At 41.8% G+C, this 26895-nt stretch overlaps 1 protein-coding gene across 1 annotated transcript in view; it reads right to left on the bottom strand.

Moving 5' to 3' along the window:
• Window positions 1–26895, bottom strand: part of LOC126154130 (T-box protein H15-like) — a 370779-nt gene that overhangs the window by 27866 nt on the left and 316018 nt on the right. The window contains exons 4-5 of the mRNA XM_049916116.1: window positions 19574–19732; window positions 15715–15791 (exon numbers count right to left, since the gene is read on the bottom strand). Of these exons, the coding sequence (XP_049772073.1) occupies window positions 15715–15791; window positions 19574–19732 (236 nt within the window). The remainder of the gene's footprint in view (window positions 1–15714; window positions 15792–19573; window positions 19733–26895) is intronic.

A 26895-nucleotide genomic window follows, 5' to 3' on the forward strand; every position in this document is an offset into this window, starting at 1 on the left:
CTACTTAAACCTAACTAACCTAAGGACATCACACACATCCATGCCCGAGGCAGGTTCGAACCTGCGACCACAGCGGTCGCGCGGTTCCAGACTGAAGCGCCTAGAACCGCTCGGCCACTCTGGCCGGCAGTTTCGAGTGTGATTTTACTTCTGGCGCATAAGTTATATGTAAGGACTTTTATTTTCCTCTTGTACGTATGCTGTTGGCTTCATAATAAACGGATTTATCCCTTTGCTCTACTTAAAATTGTATCACTGTATTCTGGCTGATGGTAGAATTCTGTTTTACTGTCCTGGGAAAGGTAATTGTGTACGTAATCCAAACTGTCACGAAATGTCAAGTATGTACTTGTATGGTGGTGAAGGTTGTGACGTGCCGTGTAATGCTGTGTTCGAGCTGTTTTGGAAGAAAGAAGAGGATGAACACAGTGCAACACACAGCCTAATCTCCGGGAGAGGTTTCCGCCACCATTTAACGGATGGACCGCCATTACCAGGTTCACACACCTTCACTCAATAAGTAACATAGGAGAGGCTTGGGATTCAATCCACGATCCTGGAACATACATTAGCCCAGCGACCTTCCGGCCGCCACCTCTCCTCCTCTTGTTAGCCAAATTCTGGTCGTAAAAATTCATTCCACAACCCGAATTAAAACTGGTGTAGTGTATAAGTGTGCCTCAGCGACTTCGTCAACGAAGGTGGACTCGTGGCCGATGATGTCTGAACCGGAGGCTACTATTTAGTCGCCTTCACGAAACTGAATGTGTGACTTTCCACTCCTGCAAACAAGCGAAGATGGTAGGACTGCACCTGGCATCACCCTGCGGACGCTCCTTTACACAGACAGACCACCGTAAGAAAGATGAGTAACAGCGGGAGACAACGAATGTCAATTTGTCAGACCTGTTACCCCATTTGCATAGCTGCACATAACCTAAAATAAATGTACCCGAAAAGGGTTAAAGTTAAAAATTTTTTAGGCCGGTACGAAATTCGCGTCATAAAAACAATGGTGCAGTTAGCGTCGGACCTGACACCTTGAGGCATCCGGGCCGGGAAACGCTGAAATAAATTCTCGTAGCCAAAATTTACGACGGGAAAAGGAAAAAGTTGAATAAACGACACGGTTGCGTGTGGGGCCGGCGCCGTCATCGGCGACCGGGGCGCAGTAAATCGCCTACTTTATTCCGCACCTGCGGGAGGGGGCGAGCTGCGAGCTACTGTGCGGACTCACTGGGCCTAGTCAGCCCACCACTCCAAACTGACCACCGGCCGAACACCCAACAGTGGCAACTGCTCTGTTTTTGAGCTAGTGCTGTACTGGAAGACATAAAAGGCTGCTAACACCTAGGGTTCAGTTTAGTTATGCGGCCTAGAAACATCTACGTTTACAGGAAGGATGAGAACTGCCTCGACATTTGCGTGGTCAGCGCGGCGGATTGCTAAACGAAGGGGTCCCTTTGATAGTAGCACGATGACGCCTGCAGCGCCTCTTCTGGGCTGGAAACTTTATCTGTTGGACCCTACACGGCTTTAAAGCTGTGACCTGGTCAGATGGTGAGAGCTGATACCAGTGTTCGAGTGAGGCGCAAACGCCACGAAGCCATGGACCCGCGTTGTCAACAAGTCACTGTGCAAGCTTCTGGTGGCTCCACAATGGTGTGGGCTGTATTTACATGGAAGGACTGGGTCCTCTGGTCCAAATGAACCGATCATTGACTGTAAATGGTTCTGTTCCGGTACTTGGAGACCATTTGCAGCCATTCATGTATTTCATGTTTCCAAGCAAAGGTGGAATTTTTATGCATGACAATCCGCCATGTCAGCGTGTCACAACTGTTCGCCACTGGTTTGAAGAACATTCTGGAGAATTTGTGCGAATGGTCTGGCCACCTAGATCACCCGACATGATTCCCATCGAACATTTATGGGACATAATAGAGAGGTCAGTTCGTGAAAAAGATCCTGCACAAAAAAACGGGAACCAAGATTTTCTTTTCATGGCGGTTTTATAACATTTTAAGCCAGTTCAGTAACCGTGTGCCTGTCTCGAATGATGGATGTAACTATTGGCACAATGTAGGCTACACTATGGTTTTTATGACTGTAATAATCTGTTGCGGTCTGCTAATGTCCACGCTATCTGTTTAATGTCACTGGAGGAACTGAGACGTGTTCGAGTTATGAATGTTTCTCCGCTGTTACAGAATGCCGAGTGGAATTGAAGGCATCCAGTGCATTTCTCCAACAGTAAGTCCATTCAGTCCAGAGCTCCCTCCCATGAATCATGCGATCTATTACCACAGGAGTAACATGATAACGAGGCCAGCAAGTGTTCATAAACCATAGTTGCGAAATATTATCGTACAATGAAACTACGGTGAAAACTAAAAGTGAATTGATTCCATTAAAATGTCATTTTGTTGAACATGACAAGGTATCTGACAAGTTAACAAGGTCCTACAAAGCTTAACCAAGGACCACTTATTTTGGAACATATAGAAAATGATTTCAGTTTAATCTTTACTCGCAATTTTCATTGAAGAAAACCTGCACTTTCAAATTTCAATAAAATAAGAACCAACTGATGACGCCAAAAATATTATGGTACGTTTCTGGATAAAAGGAAGTAACATGAGGGGAAAAGAAATTTGAGCTTTGCATAAAGTAGTGGAGACCAATTTAATCTGCAAACGCGTCTTATTTGTCCTACTGCTGTGCAACGTGAGAAAGGAGGTGATATTTTTCTGGATAACATGGAATGTGGGAATCACGAGACGTGGATTAACGGGCGCAGCGTGAAGGAAGCTGCACATTTACTGCGAATGAAAGGTCTGTCCATCTTTATCCAGTGTCCTTGATATAGTGTGTTCATTCGGGGGTCGGAGGATTTGTGACTGGAGATGAGCGACAACACATTGGAACCAGAGACACTCCCTATATGAGACCGTGGTGAAGATCCTCCAGCAGGGACTACGCAAGATGCTGTTAACCCGTCTCTTGATTTGATACTGCCCTCCGGCAAATGTATTCCTTCACAGGTGAGAGAGCCCACCAGTGACTAAATGTCTGTGGCGCGCTACTGTCTGTGGACCACATACTGAGCGCACCCTGTTGTTTCTACTACAAATAAAACAATAAATTGGCTTTGGACTTAATTTGCATCCTACATGACGACTGTAACGTTTCAAGCCTTAGCTAAATTTTCAATTTCTTTTGCAGCACGTGGAACATTAAGGTTCAGTGTCTGGAACTGTAATAATTACTTGAGATAAAATAACAGCATAGTTGAACTTTTATTTTCGATCACTACGACCGTCGACATCGCGTTCATTAGAGACAGAGCATATGCTCGGATTACGAAAGGATGGGGAAGGAAAACGGCCGTGCCCTTTTCAAAGAAATCATCCTGACATTTGCCTAGAGTGATTTAGGGGAATTACGGAAAACCTAAATCATGATATCAGGATGGTCGCACGGGGGTTTGAACCGTTGTCCTTCCCAAGCCTGCCTGCTAACTATTGGGCCACCTCTCTCAGACCTTGGTGACCGGTTGTTGTGTTCGAAAGAGAAAGTCCAGCCAGCACTGTTAATTCATTCGTAGCAATCCAGTTAGTGTTGGGAAATGGTACTTTGTCTTTAGACTGAGACAACTAACCATCTCTATCCTTATTGGACGTCTGTAGTCTTGGATATATTTTTGGGCTCTTGAATGTTTTTAGTAGTTCCTTCATTTTATTATCTTTTTCTGACTAATTGTTATTTATATTACTCAGCTCGGAAGTTAATGATCAACTCGAACAGCTAGTACCATTGCAACCGTCACCTACGTATATGTGCCTGAGCTGAACATAACAAGAAATTGCCATGTAGTTGCAGTGAACTAGAAAACTGAGATGTTTGCATTCGCCGGCCGGAGTGGCCGAGCGCTTATAGACGCTGCAGTCTGGAACCGCGCGACCGCTACGGTCGCAGGTTCGAATCCTGCCTCGGGCATGGATGTGTCTGATGTCCTTAGCTTAGTTAGGTTTAAGTAGTTCTAAGTTCTAGGGGACTGATGACTTCAAAAGCTAAGTCCTACTGTGCTCAGAGCCATTTGAACCATTTTTTGTTTATATTCCTGCATGTTAACAATTAAGCTCAGTACATCGCATCAGCATTTAGAAAGGACGCGGCTGCACGTGAAGTACACCTACTTTTTTCATTTCTTTTCATTTACTTGCAACATGCCCTATTACAGTATTTGTAATACATGTTTAGATACCAAGATACACAAAGTACAAGTCTAATTATATCGAATTACAATAGTATGGATGAGAAGTATTCACAATAGAAAACTCATGTTTTCAGAAAGAACATGATGAAAAGTATTTTAATAATTACACCCAGAGCAGTCAACTTCTGTGTGATAGATATAATCGATTTCAGGTTTTCAGGTATAACTTTTTTTTCATTTTAACTTTCAGTAACACAGTTATTCATAAGCTGGAAAATATTATTAAACTGCAAAATTTTTGAAAACTGTTCATGTACAGCTTTGCTAAAACCGGTTTATCGACGGGCTAGCTGCCTCCCTTTTGTGTAATACTCTTCCTTAAGGCATCTATCTCTGTATTAAGTTCGCGACCCACCTATAATAGGTAATCTCCTATTTCTTCATTATCTCTGCTTGTATAAGTAGCACTAGGGACTAGCCTGAATCGACGGAAATAAGACAGTTTTCCATGCCCTGTCAACATTGTTGTAAGCTTAAATGATTCCTACTATTTTGTTTCGTTAACCAATAGCGAGTTTGTTTTTTTGCCTACCTTAGCTGCGTGTAAAATTCTTAATAAATTCGTCTTAAATTTGAAATTTGTGGTAAGGTCTTTTGGGACCAAGCTGCTGAGGTTATCGGCCCCTAAGCTTACGCACTACTTAATGTAACTTAAATTAACTTACGCTAAAGACGATACACATACACCCATGCCCGAGGGAGGACTCGAACCTCCGAAGGGGGGAGTCGCGCGGACCGTGACAAGACGCCTCAGACCGATCGGCTACCCGAGCGGCTAAATTCGTCTTAAACCACCTAACTGCAGTTCCATTTAGCTTTATTACATGCATTGCATTCGAGGATTGCAAACGCAACCTCCGGCACTGCACTTCGACTGTTTCAACAAAAAATAATCAAAATAGTCTGTACGCTTAGTATGAAACTGTTATCGGTTAGTGGCAGTATTTGATGCTGCTAATTGAACTGTTTATTTGGGTGCTGATACATGTAGCATACTATGGGCGTAGCAAGTGGAATGAAAACGTAGGCTCAAACGTCAAAACAACCAAATGACGAGCAGTTGGCAAATTATTATCAGTTCATATATTTTAATACTGTCTCGGTAAAGACGCCTGAATCGATTACACGGCAGCTGCAGTATTATTGAAGGGCTTCAAGAAAGCGAGGATGATAGGTGTTTTTCAGCACATGCCACTAGTCTGCTAAGTAACTCGGGCTGATCTCCATGTGTGTATAGCAGAACGCCTGTGAATTGTGAAACACTACTACATATCTACTTCCTTTCTGCTTGCTAGTCGCGATCTGCTGGAAGAACCCGCATGTCAAATGTGTAGCCAAATCAGAGACTATGAAAAACGGGTCAACTGCCTTCCGTTTTCCACCCGTGAAACAAAAGCACCGTTGTCCGCACGTCCTATTGTTCTGCCTAAACGACACCGTTATAATAAGCGCCTCCCGAGGCCACTTGCCATACACACTACTTATGCTAGTCTGATTGAATCATTAGATCATATCACGATGGAAACTGTTAGGAGTACTCATACGTCGCGGAATGGGTACGTCTTGATATTTAAATTCGTTTGTGGCTTGATGGTTACGTGGGTGACTCAGTCAGATAACGAAGCTAAAAAATCTTGGGTGCGACTCTCGGTTGTTAATAGGATTTTCCTACCACTTGACGTGAGTTCCGACTTTCTGCTTGATAGATAATTTATATGTAGTCTGATGTATAAAGATTGATTAATATCTCGGTGGCGGTAACTTTCCTGCTTAGGTTATTGTTTCATTTTGAAATAAACAGTTTAGTTTATAATTTAGTGAGAAAACGCGCACAAAGACATCAGTCTTTATTATTTTACAAATAGACCTCATTTCAAGATAGCTGTGCCCTAATCTACAATGACTGCGTGAAACCGTTATTACGGATGCCAAAAGGTATTGCTTCCTCCACACTTTTTTGTGCAATCTATCATGCTATACCATTATGATTATTGTTGTGATGTAGCTTTGTTAAATTCGCGTTCGGCTATCCCGGGTTAGGTTTTCTGTGATTTCTCTAAATCTCTCCAGGCAAGTGCCGGGACGGTTCCTTTGAAAAGGGAACTGCCGAATCCCTTCCCTATCCTTCTGTTTTCCGAGCTTCTGCTCCGTCTTTAATGATATCGCTGTGGATAGGACGTTAACCTATAATCTCCCTCCTCCTCCTCTCCAAAATTAACTAGTATCTAAATTGTGAAATAAATTGTTTATTTCAGAATAACGTCATGGTCTAAGCAGGAAAATAACTCCACTCAAGGAATACACAGCAGTTGTGAATCTGTACATATGAAAGGGGATTTAATAATAGCTACACTGTCCTTACAGGACATCGCACACATCCAAAATAGTTAAGAAAGAGGAGAAAAATTTTCAGGTAATCTGAGGCAACTTCTCACAATTACGAAATGAAGACGTTAGCTCTGCTTTTACTGCCACAGTACTTTCCGAAAACTGCGACCTGCTGCAGATCATTTACATACGCTTCTTTTCAACTTAATTCCAATGTGAGACAGAAAAGGATAAATTCGCAACTAAAGAGATATATAAAGTTATCCTACATTTTATCTAATTTAAGTATAGGTGGTCTACTTCTTCTTTTTCTTTTTCTTCTTCTTCTTCCTTTCTTCCTAGACTAAAGGAGGTTGTCACTCCATCAAAAAAAAATGGTTCAAATGGCTCTGAGCACTATGGGACTTAACAGCTGTGGTTATCAGTCCCCTAGAACTTAGAACTACTTAAACCTAACTAACCTAAGGACATCACACACATCCATGCCCGAGGCAGGATTCGAACCTGCGACCGTAGCAGTCGCGCGGTTCCGGACTGCGCGCCTAGAACCGTGTCACTCCATCTTTTTCATGGAAAGCATACATTTCTTTTACGAGGTGCAGATTTATTTCTTGCCGTTTTCAGAGTCTTCCGTTCATCCATCTTGTCTATGAGCTCGTTCCATTCATCGTTTCTCTTGCGTACCCAATCATTAATGGCGTTAATTATACACCTTTCTCTAATGCTCTCACTTCTCGCTATATATCTCGGCGCTTTCCCTCTAATCCTTCACAGAATTTTCATTTCAGTGGCTTCCAAAAGCCTTCTAATTTTTGTTGTTTCAGATAATGTCTCACTTGTGTATGTCATAATTGGTGTCGCGATTATTTTGTGTACCCATGCTTCGCAAGTTTTCCTGTATATTTGTTTTTCCAAATAATATCTTTTAAACACACTGTCACTTTGTTTCCTTTTGCTACTTGTTCTGTAACATCCTTTTCAACGTTTCCACTACTGGACAGTTCAGTAACGAGATATTTAAATTTCATTAGCTGTTGACCAATTTTTCCATCCACTTCCAGCTTGCAACTAATTGGTTCCACAGGTATGACCATACATTTGATTTTTTGAGTGGATGTGACCATATTTAGATATTTGTCTGTCATGTTAAACAAACGTAAACGTTGTACAGGTTTCTCCACTGTCTGCTAGCAGGACTACGTCGTCAGCATAACAAATGATTTTTATTTCTTCGCCCCCCCCCCCCCATTGTCTAACCACTACCAGCCAATACCTTCTTTATTACCTCATCCATGACTATATTAAAAAGCAGTGGGCTCTAAGAATCACCTTGTCTAGTACCGCTACTATCTGCTACACAACTAATTAACGTGGAACCAGTTTTCGCCTGGATGCAGTTGTTGGACTAAATGTCATCAATTGCTTTTGTCAAGTTCGAAAAAATCCCAAGACTGTAGAGCAGGTTTACCACATCTGTTAACTGAACCCTATATCCAAAGCCTTCTGTTGATCAATGAAACAAAGGAAAGCTGGTCTGTTGTATTCAATGGACTTCTCTGTACGCTGTCTATGAATGAATACTTAATCTGTGCGTGATAACTGCACTGCCTCTCTGCAAAGGCTGTAATTTTTTTTTTTTTTTATTTTCTATTATTTTTGTTGTGAGTTTAAGAACTGAACTCAGTAGATTCATCCCTCTGTACAGATGGTAAGTTGATGAAAAGCGCTTCTGATTGATGTTTGTTCTGCTGGTTGGCTTTCATCTGAAGATATTTTTATTTTTATTAAAAAAGAAGAAAAAAGGAAGAGAATAACTGATATTCGTAACGAGTCCAAAATTATTTCGTTAATAGAGCACAACGTATCTCGAGATTGCATCTCCGAATTTGAGTTGGGTGATCGATTAGTGCAGGCGAAAACTACTGAAGATAAGGATTACAACAAATAACGGTATTAATAAGGTAGTTCGTGGCTTCTTACGGATGCTAATTCTATTTTATAGTCTCTCATCATCCAGTCACTGTAGGGTATCTGCTTTCGTCTGAAATTTGGGATAGTCTGCTGTAATTTATTTTGATAACAAATTTATGGCTGTGCTAGATGAAACTGACTATGCGGTAACAACTGTGGTGAGCTGTTCACCCATTTTTTGTAGTAAGGTTATATAAGACTGAAGACGCAGGAAGGAAGAATGTGTTTTAACGTTCGGCTGAGATTTAGGGAGACTACTTAATACCGCAGTCGCGATTGACAGAATGAAGTTTTGAACCAGCTCCCCTTAAATGCGGTGTGATTGTGCTACAAACTACACCACCTGACATGACAATAACTCTGGCTTAAGATTTTGGCCATACTATATTCTTAGGTTCAAATGGTTCAAATGGCTCTAAGCACAATGTGACTTAACATCTGAGATCATCAGTCCCCTAGAACTTAGAACTATTTAAACCTAACTAACCTAAGGACATCACACACATCCATGCAAGAGGCAGGATTCGAACCTGCGACCGTAGCAGCAGCGTTGTATCGGACTGAAGCGCCTTCTACGCGGCCACAGAGTACATTATTAGGCAGGAAAGTATTTGTGCAAGGGTTATTTCTAGAATTAAAGCAATATGAAAACGTGAATGATCGAAGAGTTACTGCTGTGGGGAGATAAAGAGCATTCTGCTTGTCAGCCGCCACTGCATAAATTAGCCCCGCACCACCGCGTCTATTTTGAGGCTCATCAGTTGATAACGGGCCAGTCTTCGTTTTCAGACTCGCTTAGATCTAGTAACTGCAAGGGATGACATTTTCGGGTCGGCGCTGTGGGCGGAGGTCTGGTCCGGGACGGTAATGGCCAGCAATCATCCTGCTGTGGTGAGAAACCTCGCGTCACCCCACACGCCGCCGCTGCCAGACCGTCCTTATAATTTCCTACTCGGCCGCAAAAAAAGTGCCGTCCGCAACCGGAAATTGAGTTATTATAGATGGGTGTCAGATGGCGTTACAGCGCTCTAAGGGTTAACACGTAAAATATAGGGAATGCAGATACGATAACATCTTGCACTGTTGCAAGAACACAGCTGCGGCGAAACAATCTTCCGACCGCATGCTACTGGGACATTACACCTGCAAGACTGTTGGCTGCTTCGTGTCTATGACTGGATTGCTGGGACTACAGTCGGCAACTCGAACAAGACGAAATCATGAGCACAAAAGGCGCTTCACGAAATTTTATATACTCTCTTAGATTAATAAAAGACCTTTCCTAATTCATATCTCAGTTGTCATACACGCCAACGCATCAAAGATGGCGTTAATTTGATGAAAAACTAGTTTCAATAACACTGAAATAAAGCACCATTTTTCGCAGTTCAATTCATGGAAGGTATTCCTAAGTCATAAATTCGGTATTTTCTCGTGCATAAAGACGCATTCTGAAGACATATTCGAGTATAGTCATACAAGAAAGATTCTATTGCTGGGAGTATTGCAGTAACGTCGTTTTGTTGTGCCGGTTGAGGTTCTCATTGGGACAGTATGCCATCACCTTGTTTATCGTCAAGTGCATGTCCCTACAGACGGGATGAGCGTGACTCTTCATGCAGTGTTGTGATCTGCTTATTCTGTGAATGAGGAAAAGAAGGGAAACGTTGAAACCTAGCAATGCCTCACAGGGCGCTTGTCCCTCTAGAAAAGAGATGAAATGAAAGAGAGAGAGAGAGAGAGAGAGAGAGAAAGAGCCCTAGTGTGGAGCATATGAGCTCAATGTCTACGTTTCTAAAACGTGAATCGCCATATACAGTGCCTCATGCTTTTGGTTCATTGGATATAACGTTTCAAATCTAACTCCTCACCTCCTTGCAGTCAAACCTTAGTTATGGAAACTTCTCCTATCAGTGGCGTCCGGGATTAGGGCCACCAAAATAGTGTGTGCTAGTAACCGTGCCTACACAGAGGCGAATAAATGAGTTACTTATATAAATTATGCCATGGGTGCAGATAAATTTTTATAGAAGCATATACGAACACTTCATTTTCTTAAATTCTGCTAATTTATTCAGCTTTGAATGCTCTCGATTTTGTTTTACCCTTTTTTCTGACTTGAGTTAATGAATATCGAAAAATAAACAAAAGAATAGCAATGTGTCTTCTGTCATGACTTGAAACTAAATCTGACTTTTGCTGTCAGTGAACGGTGATAAAAAAGAGATTACTGCAGATGATATACTGGTACAGCAACATCAAGATACGGTATTGCTGAAACAAACTGTGTAGCATTGTCATGTCGTCATTTCGATTAATCGTACAATAAATTTATCAGAATTGCAAGATGTCTTTTCCAAATTACTGTTTAAGAGTCTATAATGTAATCTATCTTCGGCTTATGACGAAAAGGAAGTTGTTCCCCGAAGCGTTGAAACTCGTAGACGTTTTCGCTGGACTCAAAGATGGGCAAGATATGGCCGTTGTTAACAAATGCGTTGTTTGGGGTTGTTGTACAAAAATAACTTCGAGCGTACTCCAAGGTAACCCTATAGGACAATTACTGTTCATAAAGTACTTAAATGTCCTAGTAGGTAACATCTGAAGCTCAATAATCCTCCTCGCAGATGACGCTGTATACTGGAACGTCGCAACGCTAGAAAATTGTAGCGACATGCAGGAAGACCTGTAGACGATAGAAATTTCGAGAACATATAGTCAGAATGGCTTTTTATTGTATAATAACGCATTTGCCAGATAATCAACGAAAGCACTGACACCCATGAAATATTTCTGACTAAGCGTAGGCAGTGATTTGAAGTCGAACGCCGATATGAAACTAATCGTAGTGTAGATAGATTCATCGGAAGAATCGCCGATCCACGAAGGAGTCACGAAACCATCTTTGGACTAGAACTTGAGTATTGGTCTGTAGTCTGGGGTAAGATGGGACTGACAGTAGAAATATATAGGTTACAAAAAAGAGCAGCCCGTTTTGCCACATGTTTGTTTAGTAAGAGCTGGGGTGCACTAAAGCCGTCGGAACACGGGACGAAGAAGCTATCTTCCACTTATATGCAGATGGGATATCAAGCGTCACGGGATACAGCACTGTTGGCGTTTGGTACGAGCTGGTTAACGTGGCTGTGCGCTCTAGCGTTCTCTAGCGGCAGTTGTTGGTTTTATTTGGCTCGCAAATCATACAGTTTGTTCACTAAAATGAACGGGAGTAGAATTCCTCTACCAAAACGCATATTTCCTCTGTTTACAATATACTAGTCATCTTGTTATGTCTGTAGTATACTTAAATAAAAACTTCAATACCTGTGAGCGTGTAAGAAGACAAAAATGAAAGATACATGTTCACTCAGTTAAGACATCAGAATATTAAAGGTAATGAAGTGGAACAACCTCACTCCTGACAGAGAGCGCACTTATATTTACGTAACATCAAATATTATAGAGATTATTTCTGTTAATTTCACAGGAAAGCCCTACAATCTTCTGGAGGAGGGGGAAAGTTGGGCGCGAACCCTCTAGAGATCCAGTCTCGGTTCCGTATCGTGCCGCCTCAACCAATTACGCTATGCTAGAACTCTGGTAATTCTTACTTTATATTACAGTCTTCTGAAGGCTTTGATCCCAGAAATGTAGTTATTTGACATAGCAAATCTTAACAAGAATGGCAGGTGTACATGAATCTTCAATGGATCGTAGCATTAAAATGCCTTTTATTCTCATAACAAGCGAGATAAATGCGGAAATGATTATGAATTAAATATGATTATGAGGTTTATCGTCTTTTGTTTCCTGCCATAGGAAGCCTTTTTGGTTGCTAATGGTTCTACTTTACGTGACATGTTTCCGAAATATAGAAGAACTCATTTTGTGTTTCAAGTGACGGAATGGCTCCTCACGTGAAACAGCAGGAAGTGGTGTCACAAAACTCGTAGAGCGCTACATCAACGTTACGTAACTCGACCTGTGCGCCGACTACTTACGTGAAGAGCTACCGCATTCACAGGTAGCGGCTCCAAGGTCGGAACGTCGCGAACGGACGGCAGTACGGTGCGCTGACCCCATTCCCATCCGTGCTGCATTCGATGACGAATTACTGAGGATGACATGGCGGTCGGACGACTATCTCGTGGTCTTCAGGACCTGATCGTGGGGTTTTCGTTTTTTCCGTATGTTGCTGTCAGTCTTAACAACGTATTGCTTCCTGCTAGTTACGAGTGGCGGAAAGACCAAAAACGAAAAATGAGAGAGATTCGAGATGGAGAGATTCGAGCTCTTTCAGTCGTTCTTCTCACGAACCATTCGCGACTGGAAGATGAAGGAAAGTGTCAGTGACACAGGAAGTACCCTCGACTACACACCATGAGGTAGCCTGCGGTGCACACATGTAGTAAATGGCTACTTCGTCGACTCGGTGCCGTCTTTCGTTCTCACGCCTTCCAGATGCTGGTGCTGCGTGCGGTCATCCATCTCGAGCTCCGGCGTGCCCTCTGCCGGTGGCGCCAACGTCAGCTGAGTCGGCACTCGGGGCGACCGGCGCGTTTCTTGTTGCATGCCGAAGGCGGACATCTTTGTGGCGGGGAACAGGTGAAGGCAGGACGGGCAGCCAGTCATTAGCGGTCATCCGTCTACGTCGGGCCGGGCGCTCTCTGGCGCGGACCACCGGCCGCAGCTTAATTGAATAACAGCGGTGTGTACATACGCAGCGCGCCATTGTTGACGCACTAATTCCGTTCTTATTAGGCGATGCGGTGGCCACGTCGCTGCCGATGTCAGCCCAGATACGACATAATTACACGGCGGACGCTGCCAGCGGCCGGCCGGCGACCCTCCCGAGATCCGCCGTGATAAATGCGCCGCTCTCCTCTGCTGTGTCTTTCAGGACTACACACTTCAGAAAACGCTGTCGCTGGTTTGATTCTTCTTTCAGCAATCAGTAAAGGCCACACGGTCCGTCTCGGCCTCAGTACAGCACCTGGTGAATCCGTTTCCTATTGTTCTACCACCCCCCGTGAATCAACTGAATAGTTTTACCTTCCACTGGGCCCGCAGCATAGTACACATCAGTATAAAACAAAATGAAAATGAACTCTCCAAAACTAGCTGCAATAAGGTAATATACATATTTTTTCAAATATTTTACACGACAGCCCTGTTTCGGCTTATTGTCACTATCAAGCAACCCTCGAAAATAACAATGGTAATATTCTATATACTTAAAGAGTAGTTGTTTTATGTTCACATTTGCATTGGTACATACGTCTAGTTGTAAGTGATGACCATATTGCATCGGAAGTAAATTTTTTCCTTTAAGTCTTGGTAAGTATAACAATTTTTGCACTTACGAAACATAATTATGTTTTTGACAGATATTTTGTTCAATATTTTTGGTTCTTTACTACGACGGACTTACTATGAACATTCTCGAAGAAATGGGAATATATATTCATACAAGAAAATATCCACACGAATTCCTAAATGAAAACACAAATTTTAAACAAAAGTACTATCTAGAAAACTTCATTGACACAGTGGAATACGAAAAGGGATAGTTAAATGGTAAAAAAAAATACACAGCCAACAGATAAAATTTAAAGGAAAATAAGAAGAACGGTACGTAACATCATCTCTGAGGAAATGTATCTACTTATAAATATATAGCTTCGTAGTAAAGAACTGTCAAAACACTTAACCGTCAAAATATTTTTTGTCAAAAACGTATTTACGTTTCGTAGCTACAAAAAATAAAATATTACGTATAGATAAGCATACGTAAATACTCTTACCAATGCCATTTTCGCAGGTCACTTGATAGTGGCAATAAGCCCAACCAGGTCTGACGTGTAAAATATATATAACCTAAATGTATCTAGTTTTTGACCTTCCGTTTCCACGTGGAGAGTGACTGCAGAGGCAATAAGACAACGTTGTGCACCATGGTGTGGTGTATCTTTGCCATCGATAGACAAAGACATATCGGCAGCAGAGAACATGGATATCGTAGCTTTAGTGGGGCTACCACAGCCAGTGGTAACTACACCGTTTGACTGCAGGTCACGGAAGTTGACCGTATGGGGAACTAGGAACACGTGCCACAGAGCGGGCAGAGGTCAGTTCTCTTCGTCCATGGAGATCATTTCCAGCTACGCTAAGCTATCGCCTTCTCACCGCCACTGCTGCCGGTCTCTCCAGTACGTTGCCGCTTCGTTCCCCGGACTCGCCCTGCTGTGCTGACTACAATGGGAGCTTGTCACCAGTACTCCACTAAACGTGAAAGACGTGAAAAACTAATTTTCTGGATATCTCTGTTACCTTGGCGATGTGGGACATTCTGAACTGCTCACCTATTACGAAGTGCCACAACTACATCCGGAGACAGAAACCCTCAACTTTCGGAGTTTCAAACGTCGATTCCTTTAACTTTGTTTATTTTATAGAGGACCCTAATATTTTTTCCAGATACAAGGATCTGGCGATTTAAGTAGTATTAATGTCTGATATCCTGTAAATACTTTATCTATGCAAGATACTGCTGTAATATTCTAGAATTTTATAATCTTACAAACTTCTGTTACATCATCATCAGATGCAAAGACAAACATTCCTGAAACATTTAAAATCTAAGTACAACAATACTAAATTCACGGAGGACTTTGGCGGTAACACCATAAATCATTTAGGTCTAACCGTAGATACCAATGATCTCATTCATACTTTTCAAATTTGCAGGAAGCACACCACCATAACGCTTTTATTTTATCTTATTTTATTTATTTTTTGTCATCAGTCTTCTGGCTGGTTTCATGCGGCCCGCACTGTAAAGCCTGCGAATACCCGACAACCCAGTCACCCTACACATGCAGTGCAGTTTTCCCGGAACGGGAGAAATCTGCAGCTTAGGAAGTTCACCGCATACATAACAAAGGTATGTAGGGGAGCAATTAAAATGTAACACGAAACCGCGTTGTCTCCCAAAAAGTTAACCGTGGGTTAATTTAAACTACGCAAGCTGTAACCTGCCAGTTTCGATTTAACAATCTGATATGAATCACTTCTGGAGTGAGGAAAAGAAATTATGCCTTAAAATAAGCTCTTTATATATCAATCGTTCCACTTACCTATCAAAATCTGTTAACCTTGATGAATCCCTGAAGCCCTTAGCAAAAGGATTGCTGTCTATTTTCAGCTTCGTTATCTGAAAAGAAAGAATAACAGTATGAATCACAGGTTAATGGCAGCTGAAGCACAACGGTTTACTTAAAATTAATGAGAAATGTTTAGTTAGTAAGTGAAGTTTTATTTTATATTAAACTGATTAAATTTGCAGTTTATATTACTGTTGGGTGATTCAACTCCTTTTCTGTTACTGACAGGTGAGGTGTGGAATAATACACAGATCAAAAAAGTTTTGGGGTGGAATTATGTAGGGCCGACGTACGCCGCTGGTGGTCATGGAAGGCACCATAACGGCTGTACGATACGTGAATGCCATCCTCCGACCGATAGTGCAACCATATCGGCAGCATATTGGCGAGGCATTCGTACTCATGATCGACAATTCGCGCCCCCATCGTGCACATCTTGTGAGTGACTACCTTCAGGATAACGACATCGCTCGACTAGAGAGGTCAGCATGTTCTCCAGACATGAACCCTATCGGACATGTCTGGGATGGATTGAAAAGGGCTGTTTATGGGCGACGTTACCAGCCAACCACTCTGAGGGATCTACGTCGAATCGCCATTGAGGAGTGGGACGATCAGGACCAACAGTGCCTTGATGAACTTGTGAATAGTATGCCTCGACGACTACAGGCTATTAGCGGTAACGTTGTGTACAGCAGTCTGGACCACCAACCCTGAACGTCTCGCTGTATGGTGGCAGAACATGCAATGTGTGGTTTTCAAGAGCAATAAAAAGGGCGAAAATGATGTTTATGTTGATCACTATTCCAATTTTCTGTACAGGTTCCGGAACTATCGGAACCGAGGTGATGCAAAACTTTTTTTGATGTGTGTAGTATATTTAAATAATAGTAAAAAAGTACTTTATACTCGTGTTTGAAGATGTAAACAAGCTGAAACTCCAGAATGCAATTTTCACCTTGCAGCGGAGTGTGCGCTGATATGGGACTTCCTGCCAGATTTAAAACTGCGTGCCGGACCGACACTCGAACTCCGAACCTCTGCCTTTTATCGAGAAGTGCTCTACAAGAGCAGCAGCCCGCGAAAGGGAAAGGTCCCGAGTTCGAGTCTCAGCCCGGCCGACAGTTTTAATCTGCCAGGAGGTTTCACGTTAAAAACTGTTTGGTGCAAGGATTATTCCAGATGAACGAAAATAAAAAAAAAGCAAAGCAAAAATGTTCATACTTATGAATTATTACGCTTGATGGCAGTCTCAGATTCGTCCAGAATTAAATGAATCATGTTATGAAAACTTTTAGATGAACCATAATGTGAATGACGTGAAATAAACTCAATTTTTGTTATGGAATTGATTTGATTTGATTTGGTTAGGTGGATTGCCCATTTAGAGACCTGTTGCCTTACATTTTATAACAGGTCGTTCATTTTACAGCTTTCATGTAGATTACAAAATATATTCCATATTACAAACAGCAATTACAATGGATGTAATAATAAACTAAAAATACCTTAGAAATTGAAAGAAAAAACACAAAAATATTCAAATATTAAGAAGGTATGCCGATAGATGATAGGACAAACCTGGATAGTAAAAGAGAGAGAGAGAGAGAGAGAGAGAGAGAGAGAGAGAGAGAGAGAGAGAGAGAGAGAAATGTTACTCTATCTGAGCTAGCCTGGTCTGAGTGTCTCGGAGCTACTTCGATCATTGCAGTGCCGGTTCGCTACAGTTTAATTTACGGATTAATATTTCTAAACACTGTTTACAGAAACATTGTAACTATTATGTACATTGTGGAAAGCGCAGTGATGTGTGAGTGTCAAGTATGTTATTTCTTGGGGTTATTAATTAACATTCAGTTCCTATATTATGTGTCTTGAATTTTACCTGTAATGTTGATTGTATTCTAAGTGTTCAGTTACAAATGTTACATCCCAACAGTGGTATAATGACCGTGGAATTGATATGCCTGCTATTGGTACCTAAGCTAGAACAGGTTTACAGGGTTGATTGCTTTACACTGTTTATTCTGATATCGTTAAATTATTTTAGATATTGTGTAAGGCTATCTGTGGTACGTGCTGGTGAAAGTGTTCGCTTTTTGAGTGAGTGTGTATTTCGATGCTGCTGTCTGTGTTGGTGCATGAACTGGGACTGCTGTCTTACGTGCTTTGAGTGTGTTGCAATGTTCTGTTATACGGCCGTGTCTGTCTGTATTCGTCATATAATGTCCCTGAGACATCATCACCGATTTTATTTACCATTTCCCAACCGTCTTTGTCTCTGATTTCCGTAGCATGTCATTGCAGTAACAGTAGTAGTAGCTTTATTCATCCGTAGATCTCTTTTTACAATGATATAGGACATGCCAAAGTATTTAAAAGTTTAGACCAATTGAAAATAATCTAATTCGTATATACATACATTTATAGACTTCTGTAGACAATCATTAGATTTACTCCTGGTATATAACACTTCACTCACTACACACACACACACACACACACACACACACACACACTGGTGATCTCTGGGCCATTTTCTGTACCACAAATTCCCATTTGCTATCATGAAAAGGTGAGTACTGTGTTGGTGTCTGAGTGCTGCTCTGTATCGGTGGCAGTGAAAAAAGTATATGTTCTGGGGATCCATGTTGTGGAAAATAGTATATATACTTAGTAAAATTTCAGTACATTCCCCAAAGCTAGTTAACTCTTCGGAATAATCTGTTTTTTTTATGAAGTGTTCCTAATTATTTTCCGAAACTATTTGAAAATAAAGCAAACTATGGCTACTGTTGTTACTGAAATCACTTCAGTCTGCAGGCTGGGAATGATTCTCACTACTTTTTACATAACTACACAATAAAAGAAATGTAATACAATATTTTTGGAAACTTCAGTTTCCCTGCAGCTTTTCCTGGTATCTGTTGCTGTTGCTACAAAACAAATCCACAAAACACTTTTCAGGTGACGTGATGCTCTAAGAGCCTCGTGTTATACAGCCACAATCCTTGTATTGCCAATGGTGAAACGTTACGAGTTGTGGAGCTCTTTTAAATTGATTTAACGGTGTATTCGCCATTGCGAATATGAACAACCATCAGCTGTGCAATGAAGTAACAACACTTAAAATTTGTGCCGGACCGGGACTCGAACCTGGATTTCCCGCTTGTCGCGAGCGGTCGCTTAACATTAGCCTCTCCGAGCACGACTCGCGGCTAGACACAGGCTCCCATACGTCTCTCAACCAGTGTCTACAGTGTGTACTCGTACGTCCATTATCTTTAATCCCATACATCTAAACTCCATCCGAACAAGCCATGAAGGCCCAACGGTTCCGACCGGCCGCCGTGTCATCCTCAGCCCACAGGCGTCAATGGATGCGGATATGGAGGGGCATGAGGTCAGCATACCACTCTCCCGGCCGTATGTCAGTTTGCGAGACCGGAGCCGCTACTTCTCAACCAAGTAGCTCCTCAGTTTGCCTCACAAGGGCTGAGTGCACCCTGATTGCCAACAGCGCTCAGCACACCTGTTGGTCACCCATCCCAGTGTTAGCCTAGCCAGACAGCGCTTAACTTCGGTGATTCAACGAGAACCGGTCTTACCACTGTGGCAAGGCCGTTGGCTCAGTCCCGTACAGGGGAGACATTTTACTTGAAAGTCACTTGCTCGATGTCGGCGGCTAAACACGATACTGCAGTGCGTGAGTTGTTCTCGGAGATGCATGCATATCCAAAGGGATATTCGATCGTACTTCAGAGCAATACAGCGACTGCGATGTCGTAGACAAAAAGTGTCGAAGTTACGAAGACGAACTGGTGCCACTTACCAGCTGGTTCTGGTAGGCGGTGACGGCGGTGAACACGGACTCGGGGAAGATGTAGGTGCGGTACTGCTCGCTCTCCAGGTCGGTGATGGGCCCGCCATGCTCTCGCCACTTGACCAGGTGGATGCGCGGCTGGTAGCGGTGCATCGAGTTCAGCACGATCTGAAACACAAGCCGCAGAGCCTGTCAGCTGGCTGCCTGCTACTGGTACGACTACAACAAGTCTCATTTGTTAATTGGTAGAAGTTTCTACACTGTCTATATCTTCATTTCAACGTGTGCGATAACTTCGTTTGCTAATCCTATACAGTGAGCTTTTACGTCTTCAATATCTCTCAGGAAACAGGTAATGAAGGTGAATTACACAAAGCTTACAAACAACAACTGTGTTCCATTAGTACATTCCATTAGTAAACTGTGACAGAGTTTCAGTCAGAGCTTGTTAAGCGAATATATTAAAAATGAAGAATAAAAGATCTTCAGGAATGCGGGTTTTCTCCTTCGTTCTAGCGCACCTGATCTATGAAAACACTGATGTATGATTCTGTTAGATGATTAATATCGAAGAAACTTCAAACTGTTTTTTACTAAAAAAAGTTATTATGAATTCACGGGATTCATGGTGGATGAAGGCTGTTAAAGCTGCTTTAGCTGTTATGTAGTCCTTTATTGGGAACGATGCCGGTTTCACACCGCTACAGGTGCATCCTCAGGTGTTGCACTCTTAAGCAAAACGTAATATTTTTAGAATACGACTTTATGAAAGAGGAAAAAATTTTTTATAAAAATTCTTGAAAGTATTTTTCAGACGTGCATTAACCGAAAAATGGTGAAAAAAATTTTTAAAAACATTACTCACTTGATTAACCCTCAAGCAATCGGGAGGCTGTTATGTCCAACACTTCAGTAGCAAACCGAAAATGTTGATCCTTTATGGGTTGTTGTCAGTAGTAAAATTGATGTTAAGCACCAATAGGTTAATGTCAAACTGAACACGTGAGGTTATAAGAGCTAGTGTAAAAAATAATTACACTCTTTAAAATTACGGCTAAGGCGTGCAAAAATCTTTAACCGTAATCGAGATATATAATGTCTTTAGGTTCTACGAAAGCAAATCATAGCAACCTGACAAAAGTACTGATAACTCACCATTACTAAAATTTGAAAAAAAAACGACTGTTTCTTACGCCAGTGCTGCGGGCTGCTAATCAGTGGTGTTGAACTACAAACTCATATTGCCAAACATTTAACCCGAGTTTGATACCATTATTCATTCTGTTATAACTTCTACACTAGCTGAAACCTGCTGCGGCAATACTGTACGCATGTAAGAATTATCTCTATCCACTGCTTTCTGATAGCAGTACTGCGCGGAACACATCTAATTATTGATTATTCTTCATGAGTTATTTTGTCAGTAGATATCCATTAACGGAATATACTCGCCAGACTAATTTACGGCTGCTCTATCGATTAGTCACATAAAATTTGAGCTTCAGGAATATTTCTCTTGTAATGAGAAACAAGTAATGTTGTCCGTTGGCGCTGGTAGTCGCATGATACACTCTCTTTATTAGGTCACTCCACCCACATATTCCGCAAACGAAACTGAAAACGTCCGGAAGCACAGAAGAACAATGGCTTACGGACCTTCAGGAGAGATATTTTCGATTATCATATAACTTAACAACACGCTGAACGAGAACATCTGCGCAAATGCTATGTGGAAAAGACGAGTTTATTTATAGTTTATAGGGTCATGATAGTGCGAGAATCGCGTATGACAACTGTATTTAGCTGAAAACTTGACGCAGCACACTGCAGTCGGTTGAATTACTAATGTATGTAAGTGTAAAATGACATGTCAATAGAATCATAATATAACTGTTACTTCACGGCATATTTCATTCCTCTATATAATGTTCATATGATGGCAGGAAGAACTACTGTGGCAATGCATAGCTGAAAGCACGTCAGCAATAAGAGAGTAATGTACAAGGTAAAAGTTTACATAATTTACAACTTGTCAAGACGTGTTCAAATTAAATGACAGCACGGATGATGAATGAATAAGAAAGCAGCAGGTAAGTCTAGAGTGTGTAACTCGAAGTATGCTGGAGAGAGAAGAAATGATACCTGAAAGCTGACATCGATAGTCGAAAATGTTAAGCAAGGGTAATGGCTAGAAAGTATTGATGTATAGGAGATTACAGAGATTACTGTGTATAGACCAGCAGCCTTGGGGACTCTGAAGTCTTACTATCCGAAAAAATACGCACACAGAGCGAGAGAGAAAGAGAGAGAGAGAGAGGGGGGGGGGGAGATGCGTTCAAAAAAAAATGGTTCAAATGTCTCTGACCACTACGGGACTTAACTTCTGTGGTCATCAGTCACCTAGAACTTAGAACTACTTAAACCTAACTAACCTAATGTCATCACATACATCCATGCCCGAGGCTGGATTCGAACCTGCGACCGCAGCGGTCGCGCTGTTCCAGACTGTAGCGCCTAAAACCGCTCGGTCACTACGACCGGCGAGATGCGTTCAGTGTGATACCCACCACGGCGCTTCCATAGGGCTGGTGGCTTTTCCAGTGTCTCCTGCCCTGTTCTACTTCATCGCTCCGAGACAACAACGCTAACCTCTTCCTATAGTGAACGTGCATTAGATACGTGTGCATGCAACAATCTACCGGAAGAAAATTGTAACTGGGATGGATCAGGCATTTGCATTTAAATGGGCAGTTTAAGTGACTATTATGATGTGATTCGTCCATACAAATTTATTTTATGATGAAGGAGTTCGAAGGATTTAGTCAGGAACGGCTTTTTTCTCCACAGACGTTACCCTCAAATTGAGAAATTATTAACTTACGTGCTACTTGCTCTGACATGAAATACCAAACTGATGAATCATCAAAAATCGTGGCATATGTAAGAACTATTACAAACAGTTGAGAACAAATGATGCTACTAACTTATTCATTGGTGGTCATTCATCAGGAATTGTGCATCCACGGGTACAGAGAGGATTTGCAAGCTTTTACCAGTTATGCTCAAGATATAATATTGCACAAAAAATATTCAGAAAGGTATTAGCCATGTCTGATTAATTCATTACATAGAACCGAGTCTTTATCATAAAGCAAGTCTAAGCACTTTCATACGTTACTGCCATTGTGACAAATTACAGCTATGTTTGTACTTTCCAAAAAATTCATCAATGAAGCTTATAGAATGTTTCCATGATGATTGTAAACACTTTTAGGATGATGAATAAAAGCAAGTATATTACCTTGAGACAACGAATCTTGGCCCGGAAATTATTAAGCCGAAAGCTACGACGCAATGTACTGTGGGCTAATTCTGCCAGAGGAATGTGATAACCTATAAATCGTTCTTTGTACGACGTAATAAACCAGTAAATTATGCACATATCATCAAACACAGGGCATGCTAGTATGACAAACATGTAGGCATATATCGTGAGAAGTTGGGACTGAAAACTTTATCAAGTAACGGTAGCTATTCCAAATTCTCTTCGTGCACGTATGTGGTTTCAGCTAGGCCTCATTAACATATAAGCATTAGTTATTACCTCTTTCGAGACAGTTATTTCCTATTAACGACATTTTTCTCTGGGTTGCAATCACAGTTCAAACCGTAGCACAGTAACAAACACTATAAAATTTAAATAATTACTTCACATAATCAGATACAGAGGCTCTACAAATACTGATTGCGCCAGTACTTCACATTCCGTTTAAATTTCATAGTTTCGTCATGCTGATGCCAGTTCCGGAAAACTTCGCATGCTGGGCTGCCTACATAGCGTAGGTAAGGGTCGTTCCAAGTAAGCATTCCGGCCAACCTGCAAGTGGATTCATTACATCAGCCACTACCTTGGTTGACACTACGCTAGTGTGAAGTCGACATAGTAAACAAACTGTTTCCAATCCGTTTAGAGACGATAACAATATATACGTATACCGGAAATATAAACACTTTGCAGAAACAATTTCTATGTAGATAAATTGGTATTATATGGTCGATACATCGACAGTACCGATACATTTCCGCGACATATCGGGCTTTCGTAATTCTACTTTCCAAATGCTTTTACTAGCTGTTAATGTAAGTAATCACAGTTATTCACATATCCTGTCAAATGCTTTTGTCGTCGTCGTCGTCGTCGTCATCGTTGTTATCTTAATCCTGAACGCTGGTTTGATGCGGATCTCTACGCTAGTCTCTCTCTTACAACTCTCTCCATCTTTAGATAGCTTCTGCAGCCTATATGCGTCTGATCTTGCTAATTGTATTCAAGCTTTAGTTTCCCTCTACAAACTTTGTCCTCACACTTATCTCCATTATCAAATTAAGTCTCAGGATCCGACGTATGACCTCTTTCAGGGAAGTTCTGTGACGTATTTTGTATTAACATAAATTTAGTGTAATTAAACGCCTCTAGAAACTTAATTTAAAACCAATGAAAATATTATATCTATTTTTTCCCAAAAATTTTAAAAACTTCTTGATACAGTCCGTCTACAAATCAATAATTAAAAACTGTTATGAAACAAATTTACATAAAGAGTATCCTGTTTCGAACTTAACATTTTTTTGAAAGACAAGAATGACTCCATTCTGGTCCATCGAAAATACAATGAATCGATTATATCGATACTTTTCATGCAATAATTTGCCAAGTGTGACATCATGAGATTTGCCGCTAACTTGTTCTATCTACACATTAACGTTAGCACCACTCACAGATTAGGTCTTATGTTTGTTCCGACTCTCCCACTGCAGCCTGAATGGCAGTACATGCAGCGATCTATGATCGCGGGACATGTAAACAGCACTATACTAAATGATACTGCAGTCCCTGTGTTGTTCAGAGGTACTTCTGAACAACACAGGCGCTGGAATATCGCATTTATCCGTCGACACCGCGCAAGCGACTTTGAACTGAAATATTTTTCCTGTACGAGTGCTGGTTGTAGGCATATGGTTGACGATGTATGAAACTTTTGGTCTGCCCGGTAGTCGTACTCGGATAGGCTAATGGTAAGGCGACCGCTCCCGATAAGTGGAAAATCCGGCGTCGAATCGTGGTCCAGCAGAAATTTTCTTTGTCGGCATTCCATTATAAAGCTGGTGGCTATCCATATTCCCCACTGCGCATACCTTTCACGTATGTGAACAGCATGTCGTCAATCCCTCTATTCAAGCAGCTACGCATTTGACCTCATGAGGGTCGGTGGAGCCTACACACCCGTCCCGACCGCAGAAAAATCTGAGATCGAGAATCGAACCCAGGTCATTTGGCTATGGAGATACCTGTATATATACTGGAGGAAATTTTGTAATTTCTAAGGCCGATTATCTCCAGCAATACTGCTTAATGTGGGTCACATGCAGACGCTGGCCGCGGTGATGACGGAAGGAGCGCGTGCAAGCCGCTAGCGTCGGCGCTGCTGCTGGAGTCTGGAGTGTGGCTGGAGCAGCGCGCGACGCCCCGCGGGGCGCTGGCCATTCCTCAGAGGCTTATCCCGGGCCACCCACCTCCCACCAAGCCGGCAGCGGCTCCCGGAACTCCCACGGCGCAGACCGCGGCCGCCCAGCTACACACACACACACACACACACATACACGTATCATATGTAACGGCCCAGCGCTCTCCACTCTCCCTGCTGATCCAACTACCTCCTTGTCGAGCGGAGACCACAACAAGACGACGACACTCGGTCGAGCGCGATACACTTATAGCGTGAAATGACGTTTGTCTCCGTCGTTTATCTGTGGCATAGCGTTAATAAATAGCACCTGAACTGAAATGATGCGACAGTACCTGTCACAATCTTCATTTATTCACTGATAATATGGCACCAACTTAGTCAAAGATATATTTCAAGTAGTAGAAACGCTAGTGAACACAGCCTCTGTGCTTTCCATATGCGGCGTCACATAGTGAACGTACGAAGAACTCAGTAGCGTAAGTGATCCACCCAGAGTGCTACGACGGCCATGGCCATAACATGCATTGTACTTGATTAACATCTTACTTTTAATACAAGAGTTCATTCTTAGTGAGACTTTACTTGATTCCAGCTTTCATTTTTAATAGTATGAAATGTTCATTAGCTGCATTTGAGTACAAGCGTAAGTAACATCAAGAAATGAGATTATATTTTCATCATCATCACCACCACCACAACCACCACCAACGTCGTCATCATCATCATCATCATCATCATCATAATCGCCGACCAGAGTGGCAGAGCGGTTCTAGGCGCTACAGTCTGGAACCGCGCGACCGCTACGGTCGCAAGTTCGAATCCTGCCTCGGGTATGGATGTGTGTGATGTCCTTAGGTTAGTTAGGTTTAGGTAGTTCTAAGTTCTAGGAGACTGATGACCTCAGAAGTTAAGTCTCATAGTGCTCAGAGCCATTTGAACCATTTTTGAATCATCATAATCTTCGCAGCCGCTGCCGTCGTCGTCGTAAGCCATTTGACATCTTCCAGACTTGACAGACGTGCATGCTCCATTTTAATGTAGCTTGTGAAGCATCTAATCGCGTACTTCTGTCTTCTCCAAGTCAGTGAGGTTGTTCACACTGGAAGACAGAGGTACATAATAATTATTCATATCACAAGCTACACCACAATGGAGCATTCCAAGATTTTCATTAATTATTGAAACTGTGTACGTCACTGTTCTGCATATCTTCTATTGCTTAGGCAGGATGAGATTGTGACTAAAATCAGTTATCAAAATTAAAATAAGTGCAAGCGTGCATTGCATGTTAGATGGTGCATGGAGCATTTGTACTTATTACACATAAACATTTTCAGTTTTTTTTAAATTTATTCTTTTGTCAAATTTTCAACAACAACAAAAAATGTCCTAGTAGTGAAACTCAACCTGCTATATAATAAGAGGTAGCAGGCCTTTACTTGAGAAATAAATGAATTGCATGGTGCCGTTTCTCACGTATGTACAGAGTGAATCAGAACTCTAGCGACAGACTTTCAGAGGTGATAGTATGCCTCCAAAAGCCGCCTCTCCCCTCCAAACAAAAGTCGAATAAACATGGACTCTAAAATACATACCTTTAGAGCTATGAACAAACACTTGTTCATCTTTGCTACTGTAAAACTGAACAAGAGATCATTGCTCTAAAGAAATCCGTTTTAGAGTCCATCGTTACACTGTTTTTCTTGTTTTGATCCGTACCATCTTCACCCTAAATATGGAAAGCAAATAGTTTGTAATAGAAGAGATGTGTTCGTAGTATCGAAGACGATTAAGTGCTCATAG

The sequence above is a fragment of the Schistocerca cancellata genome, chromosome 2 (assembly GCF_023864275.1).
Source record: "Schistocerca cancellata isolate TAMUIC-IGC-003103 chromosome 2, iqSchCanc2.1, whole genome shotgun sequence".
NCBI lineage: Eukaryota > Metazoa > Arthropoda > Insecta > Orthoptera > Acrididae > Schistocerca > Schistocerca cancellata.